At 39.8% G+C, this 24,642-nt stretch overlaps 1 protein-coding gene across 3 annotated transcripts in view; it reads left to right on the top strand.

Moving 5' to 3' along the window:
* The window catches only part of LOC135224588 (uncharacterized), a 368,063-nt gene that overhangs the window by 189,644 nt on the left and 153,777 nt on the right, over window positions 1–24,642 (top strand). For all 3 annotated transcript variants that reach the window (XM_064263722.1, XM_064263723.1, XM_064263724.1), the window contains one exon: window positions 24,204–24,331. In XM_064263722.1, the coding sequence (XP_064119792.1) occupies window positions 24,204–24,331 (128 nt within the window). The remainder of the gene's footprint in view (window positions 1–24,203; window positions 24,332–24,642) is intronic.

Raw genomic sequence — 24,642 nt, forward strand, 5'->3', positions numbered from 1 at the left:
GAGTGTGATCTTCTACATCATACATCCATGTACATGATTTGTTGCATAACCGTGTACATAATGGAGGAGGTTCACCTTCCAGAGTTAAGAGTCGAAACTCCTTTGGGTGAAGAGTGTGATCATCATCTCCCTGACGTTCACACTTGCATCATTCTACATCACACAACTGTACATGATATGTTGCACATTCATATACGTGTTTCGTCGTATGTCCTTGAAAGTGATTTGTTGCACGGCCGCTTGGCAGGTTCTTCCTTGTCAAAGGTGAATTCAAGATCTTAGTCCATCATTTGAGAGCATAGTCCTTCTGGTGGAAGAGAGGACAACCTCCCAAAGGTAGATCAGTATTTCTGCGCAATGCCTTTTGACCTCGGCAAGACTAGTTGAAACTGCCTTAACCCTCGATGGATGGATAGCTTCTCAGGAGTAGTAATAAGGTTTTGGGGTAGTGGACGGATTGATCCTGTATAGAAGCAATATTAAACCCCATCGATTTGGAAAGAATCGGGCAGGAAAGAGGTGCCAATACTTCTATAGTCCATAAATTCACTAATGACAACTTTTACACTGGCTAAAATCACGAATCGGGCATCTCAGGACTCCATTTCTGCCTCGGACTTCAAGGGAGAATGTACTGTGTCTCTGTTTCACATGAGGTCTTTTTATAAATTTGCTCAAGAATATACCAAGGGGTTGATGTTGGTTTTTATTCTCGTCTTTACAATAGTAAGTCAGTTGTAAATGTAATTTTGCAGCAAAAAGTGCAAAGAAATATAATAAATATGTACTAATAAAAACATTTTTTACTGAATCTTCATTCCCGGTAAATTTATGTAAATATTTTTCAACAATATGCTTAGAATTTGTTAATGATTTTATTTCCTATCTGTTTTGATATTGCATGAGCTGTAATTATAATTTGTTCATGAAACTTACCTGTCAGATATATATATAGCTGTATTTTCTGAAGTCCGACAGAATTTAAAAAACTTCCGACACACGCAGTAGTCGGCCAGGTGGTTAGTACCCATTCCGCCGCTGGGAGGCGGGTATCAGGAACCATTCCCATTTTCTATTCATAATTTTTCTGTCGCCGGTGCTGAAAACACCTGTTTTCAGTACCTCCGTCTTAGGATTTTGGAAACTTCATTGCCGCTAAGTATCCTAATTGTCTTTTGATTTATTTACTTGGATTTGTGGCTAGGCATACGCTATCTTAAATTGATTTGAATTTGATTCATTTTTGCATAAGATATCTGAATCTAGTTAGGCTAGTTTCAGAGGGGGTTGTCTGCAAAGATAGGGTGTGGCTACCGAAAGCTTCGGTAGATCCGCACTTGGTATGCACGAGGGGTTTGGGTCTTGCTTCTTTGTTGAGATTTGTCATGTAAGGAGTGTGAGACTTTGTCTATTCCGTAAGGAAGACGTATGATTCGCATGTACGCAATTAATCAGTAAACATGTCTAATTCCGTAAGGAAAAAGTATGATTCGTATGTACGCAATTAATCAGTAAACAAAAGTCAGGGTAGTGAACCTGCTAACCTTCCTGTAGACTTTATTTTGCCTAACCCTATAGTATGGCCTACGGGTTATGAATATGTCTGCGAGAGGTGATCGCTCTCCTTCATTGTTGTGAAGAGTGCTACTTCTGTTATTGTTACTCCTAACACTGTAATGTTGCCTTCGGGCCCTAAAACAGTGTCTGTAGAGGTTATTGCCCTTTTCTCTTATACTCTTTCGATTCGTAATTTAGAATCGAAAGTGCTTGCTTTAGAGAGCAATAGTGAAGTGGCTAAGTGCAGTGACAGTGCCCCTTGTGTAGTGGAGGGTGCGTCAGATCGGCCTTATAACGCCTCTAGGTCTAGACCTCTGTCGGACTCCCAGGACCACAGGGAGAGGGCATGTCGAAAGCCGAAGGAGGGTTACGAGGAACCCCCACCGATCTGGCGTGCCTTCGGCAGTTTCTGATGAAAATCCCCAGACTGCCAAAGTTCGTGCACGTGCACGAATCCTGAAGGATTGCTTCTCGTCCTCCGAGGCGTCCTCCCGCGCAAGGGTTGGAGCTCTCGGAAGGACTCGCGCCCTCTAAAGAAGCTTTAGAGAAGAGGACGCTTCACGTCCTCTCTCTCGTCAGGAGGGAACGTCAGATCCGCCCCATAACGCCTCTAGGCCTGGACCTCTGTCGGACTCCCAGGACCAGGGAGAGGGCATGTCGAAAGCCGAAGGAGGTTTACGGGGAACCCACATCGATCTGGCGTCCCTTCGGTAGGACCTGTTGACGTTTCCCAGGCTGCGGAAGATCGTGCACGTGCACGAATCTCGAAGGACTCGCGCCCTCTAAATAGAAGCTTTATAGAAGAGGACGCTTCACGTCCCCTCACTCTCTCGTTATGCGTTTCAGTGAGAAGTAAGAAGGCGAACGTCGCCTGATCACGTGTACGTCTTTCCACCGAGAAATATGAAAAAGAAGGCAGTTTCTCTCGCTTGTTTTGACGCCTGTCAGGAGCGTGACGCTCTTCCGCACGCTTCTTTTGACGCTCGGCTTGAACGGGACGCTCGGATGGACGCCAGGCGCGCGCCAGTGGACGCCGAGCGCGTGCCAGGACGCCGAGCGTCCTCGCAAATGGACACCGAGCGCGCGCCAGCGCACACCAGGTTTGTCTCCTGGCTGAACGTTTCTGTTGAACTCTTCAACTTCAAGCTCTTGTTTAAGATTTGAGCCTCAAGAATGTGAAGTAAGCAGTGCTTCGGAGGAAGCTTAAAGTGAACAGACAACTTCGTCTTCGAAACCCAGCAAGACCTCGGGTTTCGTGAATTTGAGGTCTCTGTCAATATTATATTGCTTTAGGCAAAGGTGGATGGAGTTAAGGAAAGCTCAAGGGAAGATCTCGTTTTCTCTACCGCAGTCAAGACTTTGCGATAAGGCAGTTACGGGTTATGTAAAGGCTCGACGTCTCGGCGACATTCAGTAGGATTCTTGCAAAGGCATTCATCAAAAGGACGCTCTTCAGAAAGCGCAAGACAGGACTTCCTTTGCCACCTTTGCCATACTGCCAATAAATTTTAAGCTTTAGCAGGCATTAGTTGTGATACGGGAGAGGAAGCTGGTTGGAGAGTTTCTTCCTCTTCCCAGGATAATTTTGCAAGCTTTTTAGCCCATCTGAAAGGGTTTTTCAGATGATAGATTGTTAGTTTCTAGTCGGGACTACGCTGCCGAATTGAACATCGTCGTTCTTACTACCTGCCGTAAGCCCTGTCTCTTAACAGGATTCTTGCCCCTTTCTCGTTTGAGACGGGAATCGGAAAAATAAAATGCTCGACTTCCTGGATTACGTTTTGTCAATTCAGTGACTTTCCCCCATTGACAATATACTATCGTTTTGTCAAGTAAGTGGGTATCCCCTCATTGACAAAATATCTCTTTGTCCCGTAAATGGGTTAGTTCTCATTGACAAACATCTCTTTAACTTGATATTGCGTAAGCAAATAAGCTCTTATTGACTAGATTCGGAAGAGCTCTCATTCGACATTCGCAGACTCGTACAAGAAATAGACTTGTAGACTACGTCAATGAACGCTTATGTCCAATAACATAAGAAGCTTGAGCTGTCTGCTTCGATTCTCTAAGTTTTGTTCATGAAACTTGCCTGTCAGATATGTATGTAGCTGTATTCCGAATTCAGCTATATATATGTCTGCCAGGTAAGTATGAACAAACTTTATTGTGATATAATAAAATATTTTGCCTTGCGTTATTTTACTACTGGTTGGTTCAAGTCATACACGCTTGCTGTAGTTACCTCTTCGGATGGCAACTGAGAGGTCTATTGTCTATTATTTTAAGGACATTTAATCGTTACTCCCTGCAGCCTTCCAGGAGTTTCCGATTTATCTTTTACCGTTGTATGGTAGTGTTCTGACGACACAAACGCATCTATATATTTAGCGTTTTCTGTTTCGCTTAAATATACCAGCTTGAGAGTCTCTTTTTGCTAAAAAAATAACGGACCTATTTCTTCGTAGAATAGGGTAGATGGCAACCCAGACATAAAGTTAAGAGACGACGTTCGTAAGCTGCTGGCTGCTGCTGTGTCTGACTGTCCAAGTTCCAACCGAGCCAGTAACAGATCGTGTGCTGTCATGCGCGGTAGGTTACGTCTCTCTCTCCTGCGGGATTGACTGACTAACAGTATCTCTGTGCTGGCGGTTACGTCTCTCCTGCGGGATTGACTGACTAACTGTATCTCTGTCCTACAATCACGGACTTTAGCCTAAGATTGAGGGGATTTCTTACGTGAATGAATAAACGTTGCATTCGTTTTGCCTTACTATGTTCAACAGAGTTATCTCTTAATCCTTTCGGTGCTCGTTACCGCACGGTAATTATAGAACTACGAGTCTACCGCAACATTGCACTTTTATATGTCTCCTGCTTAGGCAAAGCGCAGCCTTATAGGGAAGTAAGCATACTCGGGGAGGGAATGGATGAGCTTGCTGGGGACCATTTCCTTCCTGAAGAAGTTTGTTTCCCCGAATAGACTGCAATTCAGACCACAGTTTTTTCCTACCGGGAAACTGAAATATTATTCAAGATCTAGGAATTATTCTGAACATCTCTCAGTGCGTCATGATAGAAAGAAGGTGCCGGACATCTGGATAGTGTTTCAGATGTCCTGGATCTTAATCTGAAAGAAGTAAATGCAATTCGGTCGTCCCTCCAGTCCTCGAAACGAGTTTTTGGAACCAGTGGTCCACATCAACTCTGATATTCCACAGCTCTCTCATATCTTAAGAAGTATCTTCTCTCGGTCCCTGCTCGAGTTTACGAGAAAGAGCCTATTATAACAACAGGCGTAGAATGTAACGATCCTCTAGAGGTTCGTTACAGGATTGCAAAAGTCCGTATGAATCGTCTCGATCGACGGCAGCAACTTTTGACGTCCGAGTGGAATCTTTCTTTAGAAGTAAGTTGAGAGTTGTGGAGACTTTAGGGACGCCCTTTCATTCTTCTCTTCGATATGTTGAGGACGAAGAGGCTTCTTCTTCTCTGCTCCCTTTTTCTCGATCCGGGATCGGTACCATTAAACGCCATCCTATGATATTAAACGGGGATGGATGTTTAGTCTCTTTTCCCCTTTTTCAATCGCTTAGGAAATGTAATGAGGATTTATGACGTCACAGGGAGCGACAGTGACGCTGATCGCCCCATGTTGGCCTTCAGGATCCTGGATTCACAGAGGTCACATCCTTCCTAGTTCACTTTCCAAGGACCTTTTCCGAGAGAGTCGGTCTACTCTAACTCGAAAGGTACCTATAACCTCTCCGCTCTGAGTCTGACAACGTTCAGACTATCGAGATGTTGACAGGAATAAGATTACCGTCTTCCATTTCCGTCTGAAGAATGGGATAAGCTGGCAGTCACAACTATTAAAGAATACGCAAATATGTTGTTGACGGCTTTTGGGCTCAGAGATTTGCGTCTGTCAAACAACAAAGCCCTTCACGATCTTTGAGTTCTGTGGAATCTCGAAACTCGCTCACCATCTACTTTTTGTCTCACCTGTTTTCTCGGAGTCAGACACTCGTGCGAGATCAGGCGACATATAGTAGCCCTGAGTTTCTTGTTGACGAAGTCGGTTGCGTTTATACACCCCCGATGATCGTGTAACATGAGACCAGGTTGGACTGTCAGGCATTCTTCCTTCGGGACTGAATCGCCTTTTTGCTCCTTGCTCCTTTCTCGTGGCACCAGAAGCTCAAGTCAGGAGTTGATTCGCTGACGACGTTGGGTTGCGTTGATACACCCCCCAAGGTTTGCTTAGATTGAATCGCCCAGGCAGTCCAGACACTCATCCTTCAGCGAAGAATAGTGCCTTATGGTCTTCAGGGTACAGCCTTGCTGTCCTTGATTCGTCTGACTGGTCAACTGGTCGGTCACCTGACTTTAGTACAGACGGACTGACTGTGCATGTCCAGATCGAAGCTTTCAATATGGAACTTAGACGTAGTCTGAAGTTCTTGATGTCAAAGCATTCGAACCTCAACTACCTGTTAACTTCTTGCATGTGATCAGGAAGGCCTTCTTCTAACCACCCTAGATACGACAAAGAGGGTTAGCGAGATTTTAAGCCATCGTCACAAGTTTTGGCTTTAGAGAACATAAGGCGGTGTGCTCTCTAAGCCTTTCGTGGTGGCCTAAGAATGGAAACCCGTTTTGTCCTTGGGCCAGGAGCTTGGAAGCAAGGATGGCACAAGTTAGTGGGCAGGAGCCAGAGAGAGTCCTGTGCCCTGTCAGGTCTCTCAAGTTTTATCTACATAAAACTCAAGAAAGTCGAAGTCATTCGGGCAATCTGCAGTGTTCCGAAAAAGACCAGACTTGCCCATATCGAAGAACACCCTGGCTTTATGTGGTTAAGGAGTTCTTTCAAAAATGCTCCTTCATTGTGTTTGCGCAAAGATTTGAAATCCTTTTTATCTGATGCTCACGAGGTGAGGGCGCGGCCTCGGAAGCATTTCAACAGAGCATGGCACTCAGCAACATCCTGAGTACCATGTTTTAGCGAAGCAACTCTGTGTTCACTTCACACTCCCTGCGAGATGTGAAGATGGCATATGAGATCTGCTGCTCGCTAGGGCCCGTACGTGTCTGGCAGACACAATCTTGGGGGCAGGAAGTACCACTCATCCTATCCTGTAGAAAATGGTTAGGAAGAGCTCTTAATTTAGTTGTTGAGTCGCCGACAACGGCGACTTCTTATTAACTCTTAAGTCTTAGTTAAACACACCTTAACTTTGGCTAGGGTTGGTCAGGTGGTGATATATATATTTATATATATAGTATATTTATTTTACTTCTTAGCCCTCATGGTATGGTCAATATGGTCTAGTCACATTGTGGTCACGCCCCCGTTGACAGATCATCTGGAGTGCACCAGCTTTATAGGTCTCTACCTCGCTGGCAACTCTAGTAAAGCAGAAGCAGACTTGGGTGACAGTAATCACGAAGTCGGCTATGCTAACAGGTGGAACCAAGATGTAAATCATCTGCATGCATTTGTTTCCCAAAATCCTTCTATTCTGTCCCTTCCCACCTCCAACGGTGGGATTCAGCTATATATATATCTGACAGGTAAGTTTCATGAACAAAATGATATTGTTATGATACAATAAAGTTTGTTCATGCTTACCTGGCAGATATATATAATCAAGTACCCACCCACCTCCCCTCAGGGGACAGTGGAAATAAAAATTATGAATAGAAAATGGGAATGGTTCCTGATACCCGCCTCCCAGCGGCGGGAATGGGTACTAACCACCTGGCCGACCACTGCATGTGTCGGAAGTTTTTTAAATTCTGTCGGACTTCAGAAAATACAGCTATATATATATCTGCCAGGTAAGCATGAACAAACTTTATTGTATCATAACAATATCATTTTTACAAAATAAAATAAATTGTTTATTAGAATAAATATACATACTAGTTAGTAAAATTTATGATTGTCTCATAAAAGAGGACTCGCAAGGAGTTGTAAATAGTAATTTTCAACTTCTTGTGGAAGGTAGGGAAAATTTCTTAAAATTTTTACTTTTCACCATGTACATTTGCATATCTTCCTCTTTCCATTGATGTGATTTTTCGTAAAATAGCCGACCTCAAAGTTTGCCAGGCCTGAGTAGCTGCATATTTATTTTTTTACCCATCCACTAAGGGTTAACAGTCTTTGCCAAGCCGAAGTGGTGAGTTCTTAGCCTGGTCTAGCCTATACTCTGTTTTTTTCCATCTGTCCATCCGCCTGTGGTGTTTGTGCATGGCAACACTGCATCCCGAGCTTTAAATATCATCCTACTTTGAATATTAACGGTGTAATTCGCATACATTAAATTATTAAAACACTTTTCAATTGCAAATGTACACCCAGATATCCTTTTATTTACCTAAAACTTACACATAGTGTACCTATTTAAAGCCCGGGATGCAGTGTTACCATGCGCGACCACCACAGGCGGATAGATGGATAAAAACAGAGTATAGTTAGGCAAACCTCCCTTAACCATCTTAGCCTAGCATAAGTGGTTGAGTTCTTAGCCAGGCAAATGGTTTACTTCTTAGACTGGCTTAGCCTAGCTAGTTGAACCTTCCTTAACCATTGTAGCCTAGACTAAATGACTGAGTCTTAGCCTAGCTGTTTGAAACAACCGTAACCACTTTTAGCTTTCCCTAGGTAGTTGAGTTCTTAGCCTAGCCTAGCAAGTTTGATACTACCTTAACCATCTTAGCCTAGCCTAGTTAGTCTGAACATTCTTTCACATCTTAGCTTAGCCTAAATGGTTGAATTCTTAGTCTAACAAGTGGTTAGATTCTTACCCTTATCTGGCATAGCCTAGTTAGTCCAAACCTAGCTTTTCCATCTTAGTCTAGCCTAAATGGTTAAGTTCTTAGGCTAGCCTAGCCTAGCATACACTGGATGAGTTAGTTCAGCCTTTCCCAACCAACTTAGCTAGCCTAAGCAGTTGGGTAGCCTAAGTGATTGGGTCCTAGGCTTAGCTTAGCCTGTTCAAACATATCTCTTCCTCACAAACTAGCCTACTTTCCGATTATCAGATCATGTTCTGCTTCATGAATTCTTGAAGTTTTTCTGCATTCTTCAAGAATTTGTGATTGGGTAAGGTTAGGTTGGGTTTCATTCCTAGCTCATCCTACCTTTTTATCCAAGTAACCAGATCAGTAATGTATCTCAATAGTATCCCAGTGTTCTGGTTTCTGCTGTACAGTGTTTCCCCCATATTTGTGGAGGATGGGTACCAGACTCCCCAGTGAATAGCCAGAACCCACGAATAGTTGAAACCCCTATAAAGACCCTTAAAACTGCCTATTATGTTTGTTAAATTTCAAGAAAAACCCACTAAAAATGTTTATACTTGGATTTTTAAATATTTTTATCACAAAAAGTGCATTTCATAATGAAATTGATAAAAAAAAAACCATATATGTGTGGATATTTCTCAAATATACCACGAATAGGCGAATTTTCCATGAATAATGGAGGTATATGTTCTAGAGAGAAATCTGCAAATATATGAGTGTGAATCTGGAGTCCACAAATACAAGGTATTCACTGTAGTTAAAATCTGTCTTAAATCTGCGCTGCATTGCTCAGGAACGTCACCACCTTAGTCAAAGAGAGGGGTCTGGGAGCCTAGTGGTATCATCATAAGATGTCTCCTCCAATGGGTAGCATACTGATCGTATGTCCTCATAAGGGATCACCTCATAGGAAGTTTCTTCTATTGGAGGAGCATGTTTCCTTGGCAGCTCAAGGTCTTCTCCTCTGTCTACAGTGAGACAGGCAAGAGCATAATTCAAACTTGCTCTTAAGCACTGCAGATTAAATGAAAAACAACTAAGAGCTGATGCAGTGTCTTGAAACTTAGAATCCGGTGATTATCCTTGTCTGAAAAGATATCCAGTCCTTAAATTTCAAAACTAAAAAGCTGTCACAGAGAGTAGGGGAAGCAGTCAGTGACGAGGCTATTGCAAGTATTTGGGGAGATCATTTCAGCAATACCCTGAATTGCATAAACGATCAAGAGTCCCGAAAGGATGTAGACAACTTCCTTACTGATAACATTCAATTTCATTTTGCAGATCGTATTGCGCCAGTTAACATCAGCAGTGCCATAAACAGCCTACGTAACAATAAATCGCCCGGCTGCGATGGTCTTCCCTTGGAAGCTTTCAAATTCTGGCGTGCGATAATCTACATTTTGCTAGCTGCCCTATTCAATGCTTGCATTATTCACTAATTTCTTCCAGGCTCCCTACGCTAAGTTCACTGATACCATTAATAAAAAACAAGCTAAAGGATACAGCTGACCCTGCAATTAACGGCCAATTGCAATCACAACAATCGCGTCGAAGATACTTGAGATGGTTCTTCTAGTGAGACTTCTCTTTCTACACACCACTGACAACCAGTTTGGATTTAAAGCAAACCACTCAACCGACACCTGCATCTACATACTGAAAGAATTACTGAACTATTACCTATCATCAGCCTGTCCTGTTTTCTTATGTTTTATGGACGTGAGAAAAGCATTTGACAGAGTAAACTACCTGAAGCTGCATAAAAGAGGCAAACCCCTATATTTAATTGGCATTTTATATTGCTGGTTCTCCACATAGTAATTCTGTGTCAAATGGGGTAACGTATTGTCGCACACATTTGGCTCCCTAAACGTGCTTCGGCAAGGAGGCATTCTCTCTCGCTACCTGTTTAATACATACATAGATGCCTTGAATGTCAAACTGAACTCACTCCCAATCAGATGCACTGTCAATGAAACTACTATAAACAGCCTCTGTTATGCTGACGATATGGTTCTGATTTCCCCTTCATTGCAAGGTCTTCAACAACTCATTGACACTTGCCACCAATATGCAGTGGAATTTGATATCCTATACAATGAAACCAAGACCTAGTGCATGTTGTTGCTCCCGTGATCGCTTAAGCAATTTGCAGAACCACAAATTTTCCTTGGAAATCATCAGATGGAATTCGTGCACGAATTTCCGTATTTGGGTCACATTATCACGAATGACCTAAAAGATACTGTAGACATAGAACAGAGGTGTTGTAAACTATGTGCAACTGGCATCATGATTGCAAGGAGGTTTGCCTTCTGTCACTGAGACTTGAAACTGCTGCTCTTCTGCTCGTATTGCTACAGCATCTATAGGTGTTCCCTTCTGACGAACTACACCAGGGAGACTATGAGACGTATCACTGTTGTTCATAATGACATTTTGAGAAGCCTCACAAACACTCCTCACTACCACTCTGCCACACAGATGTTCACAGAAAACCACCTGGACTATTTAAAAATAATTTTAAGGCAAACAATGACCAGTCTGATCACCCTACTGCAAAACAGCAGCAATTTGCGCATAGAAAGCATTGTAAGTAGTGAGGCAAGAATATTTAAATTGTGTGGAAGATGGGAAAATGAGGGGTTTGTTCCCTAAACGACTTAATCTCTCTTTTCAAAATGTCATCTGCAGAATCTGTCACTATTATTGTATTGGTATAATTATTGTCATTACTGGTATTTTCCTTTTTTTATCATTACTGTGATTAAAATATAGTATACAGTAGAGCCCTGGATCCCATTGTTAATACGTTCCAGAAGAAGCGACAAGATGTGATTTTGTCGAGATCTGAATTAATTTTTCCCATAAGAAATAACTGAAATGGATTAATCTGTTCTTGACCACCAGTTATTATCCTAACCTTGTCTTTTTATACAAAATACTACCCATAACTACACATAAATTACAATTAAATAAGTTCAGTGTTAAATAACATACCATTCAACGCACTTTTTTCATTTCTAGATACGTATATACTGTAGTAAAATAACTGCCCTATGTACGCCCAATTCGTCCATATTACGCTGGTTAACTGAGCGCCATAGCCTAGACTAGGTATGTAGTAAGTACTGTAAGGGGTAGGGATAATTATTGTTGCTAATAACAAAACACTGACAATCAAGTCTAATTATTAAAAATAAGCCAAATTATGTCTGTTATCATAACTTCAGAAAAATTCCCTAAGTTAAGTCGCTAGCTAGTGGCTGTGAGCAGCTGTAAACAGACGTAAACAAACCATCATACAGTCTACTGGTATACTGTATACAAAATAACTAAAATATTTTTCAGTACGTGTCATGATATTAAATTTTTTCTCATAAAATATCCTTGTAAAATAGGGGCGCTTTTCATAGGCATTTTGTTCATTGTAATATGACATCATTATCAGTGGAGTAATACCCATAGGAAGTAGATCCTCATAAAAGTATTCCTTGAAGTTGGAAAAAATTCTGATATTGAGGATAACTGGGGAGCTATCGATATCGCAAAACCCTTTACATAATTTGATTATGAAATATTACCAAGAAAATATTTCCCCTTAGTAAACAAGGCTTGAAGTCCAGCACAACTGGGAACTACGAATTTGTAACTTTCGTAAGTCAAGCACGTCTGGGAATTACGAATAATGAGCAGACTGCAACATGTTTTGGCAGGCAAAAGCACTGTCTGAAATGGACAAAAAACACATGTAGACTTTTTTTTTTTTTAATATACTATGTTTATAAATAAGCTGCAATTCTTAACCCCTTGAGCACTGGGACATACACATGTACGTCTTTTACGGTCCAGTAATAAAAGACCGCGACGTACGCTTGTACGTCTTTCATCCCTCCTCGAAAAGCAAAGCATTTTCTTCAGCTTGGATGGTTTCCAAACACAGTATTATGTACGAGAGAGGTGCTGAAGCTCCGCCTACAATTCATTCCAACCAATGCGTATCTGATGGACGTCGTGACGTCATTTTCATATGGGATATTAGGAGGGGTACTGGCCAACACATGCCAGTGCGCCTCACGCTATTATCTGAGAAGGATGATCATGATTTTGTTCGTAAACCATGTAGATTTGAATTCTAAACCTTTTTCCATTTTGATTGCAGTTGTTTTGTTTTTTTTCAGTATCATGTCAGATGATAGTGTTTCAGAGTCAGGTTCTGAGTACCTGCCAAATCTATCAGATGATGATTATAGTGATAATTTCTTGGAGGTTGACAGTGACAACGAGTGTTTGGAAGACATTGAGCCTCTTGTCGATGAAGGTTGGCTGTTCATAACTGATCCATCTTGTGACTTGCGCCCAGACCCAGCCCCCTCCTGATTCACAGGGGTTGACAATGGGATTCCTGCTTGCACACCAAATTTCACCTGCTTATGTGATGCATTTTTTTTTTCCTTTCCTTTTTTGTGGTGATGTAATTGACAAATTGTGTGAATGGATGAATGTTCGGGCAGAGTAGTACTTTCATTCAACAGGAAAGCATGAGGTGAAAGGACTTCTGTGGAGGCCTGTTACTCGTGATGAGATGTATGTTTTTATAGCTTGCTGATGGTAATGGTTGTGAATAAACTGCTCCATATGTATATACGTATTGGTCACGAGATGCTGTTGCTTTTATTATTATTATTATTATTATTATTATTATTATTATTATTATTATTATTACCAGTGCCATAAACATTCATTGATGTATACACTGTTTCTGTATGAAACCTAGGAATAAGTTTCAGTAAGAAAACTAGTACTGCTATTACCACTACTACTATTTTACTAATACTTTACTACTTTTTCTGCTACTTTATTTCTACTACTTTACTACTATTTTTACTATTTTATAACTGTTCCTACTTCTGCAATTACTTTTTCCTCTAAATATCCCTATTTTTTCCAATATCCTTACTGTATTTTATTTTTATTTTTTGGCAATGGGGTAAAAAATATTCATTGATATATGTATACACAATGTTTTCACATAAGAATATAAAGGAAAAATATGAATAACATAAAATTTAGTGGGAGCAAGTAATGATTGATACTCGCGGTCGAAAGGGGGTCTCATGCAGTATGCAAGCATTTGCAGCAATGCAGCAGGCCGGTGGAGAAGGGTTTAAACCCAGCTTTCTTTTGTAAATTAAGTTCCATTCGGCATCTTAAGACAGTGATCATGTTGGTAAGATGAAATCAGCTGATATTTTAAGTACGTAAACAAAACCAGAATGCAAATGGCAGCTCACTCTATTCATTATTATAGTTTGATAATATGTCAATAATACATGCAATATGATTAGATACAGTAAAACAGGGGTTTTATAAAAATGAACATTATTCTCAATACACAAATATCATCGACCTTTGCTAACGGTTATTAGTCAGTGTAATAACCTAACCCAAGCAACAGAGACTCTCTCTCTCTCTCTCTCTCTCTCTCTCTCTCTCTCTCTCTCTCTCTCTCTCTCTCTCTCTCTAAATTACGGATGAAGCGATTGTAAACCTGTAGTACAGACGTAAGCAACAAAATCGAGAAATGGCTGATTGAAAATTGAAAAAGAAACCCACAAAATCACTTTGTAACTTGTTTACTTCTAAGTATTTACATTTAGTAAAATGGCTGATTGCTGACGTCATTTGCCGTCACTAAAAAAAAAAAAACGCAGGCGAAATTGATGTTCAAAACTAGCGAAATCACACATCACTTATACAGTGCCACTTTTAAACCAAACTTTGTTAATGTACAAGAAATTATTTAAATTACATATCCTCTACCAGCCAAGTGTAATGGTAATAAAGATACTGATAGCTCAATCAGCCGAGATTTTGAGAATGTAAACAATATTGAAGGCAAATGGCGTACAATGACATTGTTCATGTCCTGTAAAATAAGTTTGTTTTCAAATTTTGGTTGAGCTCAGGTGCAACAATTACTAAAAAAATTCTGTTGAAATCCGATTATTTCGAGTTCTAATACGATCGAGGTCCGGTTCTCCACTGTAGTTTTTACATTCAATTTTTAACTCTTCTCAATCTTAGTACGGGTATGACCATTATTTTGACTACCTTCTTTTTATACTACCTCAGCAAATATGGATATTGCTGATTAATCTTTTTTTATAATGTTATCTTATGTATCTAGACTGTATGTTATTGTCTGTTTTTTTATATTCCATGTATATGGGCTTGAGCTGAAAATAAAAAAATATTATTATTATTATTAGAATATTTAGAATGTATCTGCACTGAGCATTTTGTCATAGAACATCCCCTTGGGTAATTCTATTATCTCTTATGTCTACTTGGACAAAACCTATGTAAGACCTCTTTTCTTTGATAGGGGCTAGAGGTATTTTTTCATGGTCCCAGAATTGTTCATTGGAGCAGAAGACTGCCTTTTGGGAACTCTCTGACAGGTTGAGTGATAGTACCCAAACATCTTTCCTCAGACCTTCCAAAGTCCCAAGAAATTGCGCTCAACTCCAACACACTGATGTGGACTTGTTTGTCTTGTACCCTCCATGCCCCCAAGGCCAGTAGCTCTTGGAAGGGTTGCAAAGCTGCAGGGTCCTGTCAAGCACTGCATCGTTATCTGAATGTATCGTCTCCTAGAGGTTAGGTGTTGTAGACTCCATGTTGACTCAGGCCAGTTCAAGAAATGGGTGTCCTAGAACACCCTTTTAGGTTTTTAAATGGACTGTTTAGACAAGCCCACTCCTCATTGTCAAGTTCTACCGCTCATTGGGTGCTTGCAGAGGCGCATGACATGAGAGGAATATGTTCCCCCCCTGGCATTTTAAGGTACTTATCTGTTCATAGGATTTGAATACTGGCTCATGACTGCCTCAAACCTCTTTCATTTTCTTCTGCATGAAGAACGTTGCCCACAGATCCTTAGAAACATTTTTCCTTGGGTTCAGTGGTGGCTGTTTTGTTTTTTCAGTTGGTACTTGGCCATTGCATACATGTACAGTAGGAGGACTCCTTTATAAAAAGCTATGGCTTGGATATCTAGGAATACAAGTTATTTTAAGAATCTGTCATTTTTATTATTCAAAGAGACTAGAAGCTGATGGGAATAGGAAAAGCAATGAGATTCTTCTCAAGCTAGGATTGGAAGTAAGGACAGAAGCAAGAGTTTCTAGTTTTCAGTATGTCAGAAAGTAGCTCTTCCCCCTTATTCTGTGTGCCCACTATTTCTTTTTCTCCCTCCTAGATATTTTTTCACCTTTTAGAGCTTTTCTGAATTGTTCGAGATATAAGTTTAAAAAGTTAGAATCTGATGTAACAAGCCTTAGGATTATGTTCGAAAATTAATGTAGTTTACCACCACAGCACTTGCTTCACACAAGCTCAAATGAATTGTCATTTTTTGGGTTTCCCCTTTAGGGCAGAGGAAGAGCCAACACCTCCATTTTAGCCATACTTTAGCCACACCCTCTGACGTTTCCCCCCATTATTGAAAGTATAGAAAAGCAGGGTATGGTGGGGAGAGGAAGTGGTGCATGACCAATGTCACCTTCCTTTGACTAACCTGGCACAAGTTTGATACAGGTTGGCCATTGGTTGCTGAAGAATGTATGCATCAAGCTCAAATGGAGTTCACCTGGATGAGATGTGGTTGAGTTGATTAAGTTGTAGCTCAGCATGCTTGTTCTAGAGCTAATTCTGTCTCCAAAGCTGGTACTCTGGTGCCAGGCTTTCTCAGTCTTTCAGACCTTCTGGTTCCACCAACCCAATCTCACGTCATTTGTCCAACATGTGGGAGGTTTATTTTTTGCAGCACGTATCAGGCTTACAATTGTTCTCCTCTCACAGGCATTTTTATCATGTCTTTTTGCACAGAAGTTGGTGCAGTCTTCTTGTGAGTTTTTATTAATCTGCTTTCCCTTGATTATGGTTGGTTTTGGTACTGTGCCATGCTAAGCCATCATGCTCAAGTTGTTTTTCTCCTTTGGGATTCCATCACCATTCTTGATCCCCTTCCTCTTGTGCCTCAGACTCCTCACAGGTGTTCTAGGAGTGTTCCTCACAGTCACTCTAGGATAATTCAAGAACAAAGTTTGCTATTGCGGTCTCTTTTAACTCTGATGGTTCCTTCCCTATCTCCTTATACGTATGGTAGGCCTTTTCAGGCTTTCTGTGAGGCACTCTGGTCTCTTCTACAGTGCCGAAGCTTGCCTCATTGGCTGCATCCTGCCCCTTTGACGGTTACTGTTTCTATGGTGCAGAGTAATGGTTTGGTTTCTCCACTAGGTATTTTTCATCATCAGTGCCTCAGACAATTTTGCTGTTGCTGCCAGCCAACATGTCATCAGGATGGGAGCAAACCAGTGGTGGAGAGTTTCTTGCCTCGAGTGCCTTCTTACATTGAAATGGAAAAGCTCCCTTTTCGAGGTGTAAAACTTTATTCATTTCAGGTAGATGGGAGTTCTGCCTCCCCATCTTTAGTTATTCCCTTGAAGGATCCTCAGGCTCCTGAGTTCAACTCTGATTGGGAAGAGAATTGATTATGTTGTTAGCTTTTCAAAGGCTCGTTAGGGTCTGTGCAAGTACATTTCCTGACTTGTTTGAAAAGCCTGTAGTCCAGGATTTTAGGTCTTTGTGTTTCCAGACCTGAGCTAAGGGTGGTGTTTCCAGACCTGAGCTAAGGGTGGATCCTCTTCTGTCCCTGAAAATAGCTTAATCTGCACTAAATAAGTAAGCCATTATTAAGTGGTGAGAACATTTATGGGTTTTCCTAACTCCTTCAGTGAGTGGCTCAGAAAAGCAGATGTGATTGTGAAAGATTCTATATAATTTGCTGGATGTTTTGGCCTTGGACACAGTTGTGTGGGAGGCAGTGAAAACAGACCAGGCCATTGTTGTACAACTTCCAGGCTTTTAGTCATTCAAAACCACAGCAACAACTACATTTTCAATTGGTGCAAAGTTCAGAGATCCTGCCTAGGCCAGCGGGTAAGTTGTCTTTTCTTCAAGCCAGTCTTTTTGGCATTCAAAAAGGATGTCAAGCATCCTGGAAAAAATTCAGCAACTTCAAAAATGACTTATTGAGCCATCAGACCCTAGTAAGGGGGGAGGGTGAGCTTACTTTATATAGTTTGGCTGGACCTGGAGGCAAATCCATCGGTGATGGTGTTAAAGGAGGGTTTCAGCATTCCGCTCATTTCCCTGCCCCTATTAATTGAGTTCACAGATACATTTCTCTTCCTACATCCACAACAAGGAGGAGCTCCAGATCCTGCTGCAGGAAATAGATACTCTATTACCCATTTTTGGTAAGAAAAATTAACATAGTGGCTGAACAGGAAGGAACACATTCTCTCATCATTATGGAACTTGCATGCACAAGTCTGCAAGGATCTATGGAAATTGGAGGCCACTTCTTTTCTAGATGTCTTTGCCACAAGCTTGCCAATTGCCTGTTGGTATATTGCTTGCTGTTCAGGATCCTTAAGCTTGGGTGATGAACACAATGCTGTTAGACAGGACTTATCTAGACCTCTTATGCTTTTCCCCATTTGATATGATTCAAAGGGTTCTGTCTATCTGCAAAGTCACACATGACTTTGACAACATAATGGCCATGCAAGGGGTGGTCCCCAGAAAGTTTAACCAAAACCTCCCAACACTTCAGATGACAGCATGGGGACTTATTACTCTCTATTGCAAGCAAGGGTTTTTGAAGGGGTGCAGAAGATCCATCATTAATTTCAAAATGCAATCAACACATGCACTGTACCATAGATGTTGGTCAATCTGTAGAGCTTGCTGCCCTTCAGGAGGATTTCCTGCACTAGTACCTCTGTAAATAATCTAATTAAGTAGTAATTTGTTTGTTTACATCACATTAAAAGTTTGTCTGTTCCTGCTACTAGGAGTATTGTTCTTTGTTAGGATTGTTATTAAGATATACAGGGCTGTTTGTGTGTTTTTAACTTGAACATTAAGGAAGCTATCTGATCCTTTCAAATCAAGATTCCTAAATCTCAAGTTAAACCTTTGGCTGGAACCAAGATGTAATGCTGAAGTGATTAAATATGCCTCCTTGTAAACCCTTAAACTCGGCCTCCTTAAAAGATTTGACGATTAAGACTTTTCACTTGGCCCTTGCTTCAGCAACAAGTGTCGGTGAACTCCAGTTCTCTGCAGTGCTTGTTTTATATCTCAAGGGGCAATCCTTTCTTGTTTGCCTTTCTTCAGGGCAAAGAATGACCAAGTCTTGGCCACCTCTTCATTCTTTTGACTTCGCAATCTTTCCTTTGTACTATGTTTGCATGTTTGATGGTGTTACTTACATTTCCACATTCACTCAAGTTTTCTTTATAGTTGATTTTACACAGTTATGTATGTTATAATTTACAATTGTAGTTCCATTAATTATTTTGTCAACTTTCCAATCTTAGAAAGGTAATACTACAGTGGTACCTCAACATATGAAAGTCTCAACTTATGAAAAATTCAAGTTACGAAAGCAAATACAAAGATTTTTTTTGCTCTACATACAAAAATAGTTCAGGTTACGAAAGGTGGTTGCTGTAAAGTCCCGAGATTCGCCCGGACCACCGAGAACAATTTTAAAACTCTACTTTGCCAACTGAGTAGACTCGCCACCATCCTCCCGCTCTCCCATTGGTTCCTGATGCTAGTCACCGCCATGAGATCGTGCACTCCTATTGGTCAGCATCTCTCCCATCGTGCTCTACATAAAGGTGGTGTTCTTCAGCCATTGCTTCGCACCAGCGTTATCGTACACACGCGGAATTAGTTCGTTCACATATACGATTTTGTATGTTAACGTATATTCGTGTTAGTGATTTCGTTGTACTACTTTATCGTGTTGTGTGACAACTTAATTAGTATACTACATAATTTAATTACATACAGTATAGTCATGGGTCCCAAGATAGTCATGGGTCCCAAGAAAGTTGCTGAAGTTCACGGAAAGAAGAGGATGGTTTCTATGCAGACAAAAATGAAGATTAACAAGAAGTATGAAGCTGGCATGCGGTTGAGTGTGATCGCTAAGGAATACGGCCAAAATCCGTTGATGATAGGCACCATCCTTAAGCAGAAGGAAGCCACCTTCCAAGGGCATAACTATTTTGTCCAACAAATGGAGCCACGTGCATGATGAAATGGAGAGGCTGCTTCTTCTATGGATTGAGGACAAAGAAATTGCTGGTGATACGATAACCAAGACGGCAATCTGCCAGAAGGCCAGCACTTTTTTCGGCGATTTGATTGCCCAGGCCAAAGACGACGGAGAAGGGTTATCGACGGCAACCCCAGATTTCAAGGCTTCTTGGGGGTGGTTTGATAAATTCCATAAACGGACTGGCATCCATTCGGTGGTGAAGAAATTAAAATTTTGTAAAAAACGTAAAGTATAAAAAGAATGTTAAAAAATGTAAAAATCAAATAAAGACCAAAAAAAGAAATTTAATTTTAAGTTTTTTTGTAAAGTTAAGTGTTACGGTTTGGTGCCATTTGTTAATGTGTTTTGTAATGTTTAGTCTATGTTTCCTGACATTTTTAAATGTGTTTCGTAAAGTCAAGTGTATGTACTAACAAGTTTTCTGCCGTTTGTCCTCCTCCTCTGTCGCCACTTTCGGAGATAGCCTCACTCAAAAGGAAAGGTTCCACATTTTACTACATAGGTGCATTTGTACGTACGGTATTTCTTGTATACCATGTACACTAATACACTTTATTTACAGGTACAGGCGGCCCGCGGTTAACGGCGCAATCACTCAACGGCGGTCGTCAAAAATATTCATTAAAAAAATAAGGCATTTTAAAGGTATCTTTACGGCACAAATTTCAGTTAACAGCGCCGCTAGCGCCGTTGTCTAACGAGTTCATACATATGTAGAAATGCCGTTCAGACCATAAAGGTTATGCAAATTATATTAACAAATTTTATGGAGAGTTATTACGTAGGTATTAGGGTAAAATATATGCCTCTGACGCTGTTCTATGCCGAAAATATCGAGTTACATAAGTGCAAATTTAGCTATGGATGTGTCGATTCATAATTGTTCATGCTTTTGTTTAAAATGTGTGTGAAAATGTATTATGTGAAAGGCATTTTTATTTCTGTACAGAAATATGATACAAAGGCAGCTTTTGAAACTGCCCTTCACGATACCAAATACGATGTTTTTTCATGTTCTTTCTTGTAAGCCGCCGCCTGCCGCTCTTCCGAAAATATCGATTTAAAAAAAGTGCAAATTAGCGATCGAGTGTCGATTTTATAAATGTTTATGCTTTTATGTTTAAAATATGTATGAAAATGTATTACGAATAGGGTATTTTTATTTCTGTGCAGAAATATGATAAAAAGGCAGCTTTTGAAACCCCTTCAAGTTATCGACTACAATGTGTTTTTCAAGTTCGTTCTTGTATGCCGCGGCGGCATACAAGAACGAACTTGAAAAACACATCGTAGTCGATAACTTGAAGGGGAGTTTCAAAAGCTGCCTTTTTATCATATTTCTGCACAGAAATAAAAATACCCTATTCGTAATACATTTTCATACACATTTTAAATATAAAAGCATAAACATTTATAAAATCGACACATCGATCACTAATTTGCACTTTTTTTGCCGCCGTCTGCCGCTCTTCCAAAAATATCGTTTAAAAAAAAAAAAAAAAGTGCAAATTTAGCGATCGATGTGTCGATTTTTCAAATGTTTATGCTTTTATGTTTAAAATGTGTATGAAAATATATTGCGTAAAGGTATTTTCAGTTTTGTACAGAAATAAGATACAAATTAAGGCAGCCTTTGTAACTACGCTCCACGTTGTCAAGGGATGGTTTTTCATGTTCGTTCTTGTCCGCCAGTTCCGAAAAATGCATTGTGTTATTTTATCAATTATGCATCTTTTCCATAAATCCTTTAAAAAGTTATACATTATTTCACTGTATCCAAGAATATTGTATGTATTCTCATATTATTGTATTTTAAAATACTACGTTAAACTTAAGCCCGTATTCCGCGGAGCGGCCAATGTTGTGGTTTGAAATCAGCTGATGAATACGAGTCTGTTTCACCATAACGCAATTCTGAGCGAATGCTCTTGCTTCTAGTTAGCATGAACGAATATCTAGATGCTTGACTTATATGAGACAAAGTTATTTTTCCTTATACAGCGTGTTTTTAGTTGGAAATATTTATTGAATATGTCTCGTTGTGAATGTGAACTACTATTTTTTTCGTTAACAGATTACGTTGGCGGCATGTTTATTGCGTAAAAAATTACGTGATTCCGTTCGCAATACGTAATCCTTTATATCATCGTAATACGAACTTTACGTTATTTATCTTATAATCGGCGTGAAAACAACAGTAAAATGTGTTCTTTCAAGCACAGTAGTTTTGATTAAAATGATTTTATCCCAATTTTATCTATAGTTGTGTGTGCTGGGTAGACGTTTACTGCAGTTTTATCCTTGTTGCCGATGTACGATAATAGTCATTAGCAGCTTGAACAGTTTTCTCAGCTTCAGTCATAATTAGGTTTAAATTTAACGGTATATTTCCCGATTGATCTTTAATCTATATTGATCTCTGATCTATAGCGAATAAAGTTATTACATTAAGATATCTCAGTTCTATTCTATCCATAACGCCATTTATAACAAATACGGTAATGTTGCACTGTAGTACGATGATGGAAATACAAGCCAAACAGATGTTATCCAGTTCGGTTGTACTTAGAAAAAAAAAAGTCATTTTCTCGTTCAGTTGTTCATGGTTGTACACGTTCACTTAACGAGTATAACGTTAAAACCATACTTTCATCATTCTCTTTTGCTGTTATTGAACTTATGTAACTAGAAGATGGATAAAGTTAGGCCATTGTAATTTGATCTCTCATAAAATCGAACTATCGTAAGACTAATGATCGTAACCTGAACACTACAGCTACCTGTACACTGTATAAACTTTATTATATCTTTACATACTCTAGACACCCACATGTACTGTACAGTAAATTCTATAGTACTATACTGCATAAATATAATTTTACTTATTGCGCCGTTGTGGGATTACGGCCCCTTTGACTGCTCTAGAGTTTCGAAAGAAGGTGTGCGGCGGCCGTAGGCTTTAAAATCGCTCAGCGTCGAAAATCGCTTGGCGTCGGTGGCCAGGAACGGAACCCCTGCCGCTAACCGAGGGCCGCCTGTACTATGTAGTACATATTAATAGTACTTATTAAGTTAGGTATTGAATGGTCCAAATTGTAGTATTTCATTGTTTATTGGTCAATTTAGCTTTATTATAAAATTTTTGTAGGGCTTGGAAAGAATTAGGCAATTTACATGTAAAATGCGGTTCAAGATACGAAAAGTTTAGGTTACGAAGCCCGCCTCGGAACAGATTAATTTCGTATGTTGAGGTACCACTGTACATAGTACATTGCGTTGCATACAGTTAGATTTTCTTTATTGCTCACTATACAGTTGGTACAAAATATGAAACAGTAAGTGCTTGTTGATTACATATTAAGAAATAAAGAAATAGCATTGGATTATTAGAATAAAATACTTCTTTTTTCACATTTGAGAGAGATAGAGGTAGAGAATGCAGTTCATTTTTTCATATTGACAAAAGATCTTAAGTTATATAGTACATTTCCAGTTAATTATTTTACAATTTAGTGAATTATCACATTATTGTACATTTGGTATCATACAGTTTATCATACAGAAGAGCAGATTATTGCATTTTACAATAATAATCGTATGTCTGGGAACCCTGGGTTGATTTCCCTTTCTCACTGGTAAATGGCATTGCTGTTTATGAGATTATCTTCTCTTGTGACCATCCCAGGAACACAGCTGATTTGAAAAGAGTGCTTGAGAGTGAAGTGATGCTAAATTCAAATCATCATTTTATGGAATGCATTTTTATAAATACAGGCAGTCCACGGGTTACGACGGGGGTTCCGAAAATCGTCGTAAGCCAGAACATCGTAAAAAATCCTAAGAAAACTTTACTTTTAATGCTTTGGGTGCATTGAAAACTATGTAAACTCCATTCTTAATGCACTTTTCATAAAAACTTCAAATATTGATTATTTTGCATATTTGGTGTCATATTTCATCTGCCAGATCAGTGTTGTAGGCTTCGTAACCCTGGAAATAATGTCTGATGAGTACAATTGAGAAGCGCACTTAACCTCAGAACTTTGTAACCCGAACCCGTTGTAACCCGGGAACTGGCTGTATGTATTTTTGTTAGATAAAAAAGTGTACTATTAAAACTCCATGTTATTGATAAAGTGTATTTGAAAGGGTTACATACTTGGACCACCAAAGGCATAAATCCATGTCATTGTTCCTGATGCTGTGTCCTGGAAGGCTGAAAACTATCTACGTATTTGGCAATGAAATATCTACTTGCTAAGTTATCATTAATCTTTTATTAGCCTTGAGAAGGGAGGTGGTTGGATTTAAATGAATTTAGATCAGGTCTGATGAAGGAATTGGATGAATCAAATGTTTTAGGAAGCCAATAAAGATCTGGAGAATTCTATGAGTTGTTTAATACTGCATAAAAACACAAAGTGAGGCAGTTTACATTTCTTGCTATGTGATGTAAGACATACACCCAGGGCTACTGCTGTCCTCCTTTTGTGTGTTCAACACGAGAAGTATCGAGTGCATTTTAAAAACCACAGATGTGAACTAATTTTAAGTACTTGATTTATGGTGAAATTAACTTATCTAAGTAAAATATTTTATGGTATTGACAATTGCTAATCTTTTGCAGAGGGATGCCAGTACAGGACTGTCGACTCTGAAGCTTTTAGAATTCATGTTCAGCAGACTCATGGACCATTTGTCATCTTAAGCTGTAATTATTGTCACAAACATCTCCATGTGATCCCCCTGATTGATGTGAGTATTCTATAGTATAGTACAGTACAGTACATTAATTGAAATGCTACCCTCACTATGATCTCAATGACCATAGTTCCCTTCCTTATTGTGATATATAAAATATACCAGTGTCACATCAACTTTGCGGACAGTGTGGGGGGTCTTGCCCTCCTGGTAAATAATGAAATCCACTAAGTGACAAAGATTAGTAAATAGTCAACAATATATAGAACCCTACAACAACTCACTTTGCATCTAGTGAACAGCAGTTCTATATATAAAATAATCAGTAGCCTATCCTAAGTGGTACTTTGGTGTTTTCAGTCCTA

This window comes from Macrobrachium nipponense, chromosome 12, assembly GCF_015104395.2.
Source record: "Macrobrachium nipponense isolate FS-2020 chromosome 12, ASM1510439v2, whole genome shotgun sequence".
In the NCBI taxonomy this organism is placed as follows: domain Eukaryota; kingdom Metazoa; phylum Arthropoda; class Malacostraca; order Decapoda; family Palaemonidae; genus Macrobrachium; species Macrobrachium nipponense.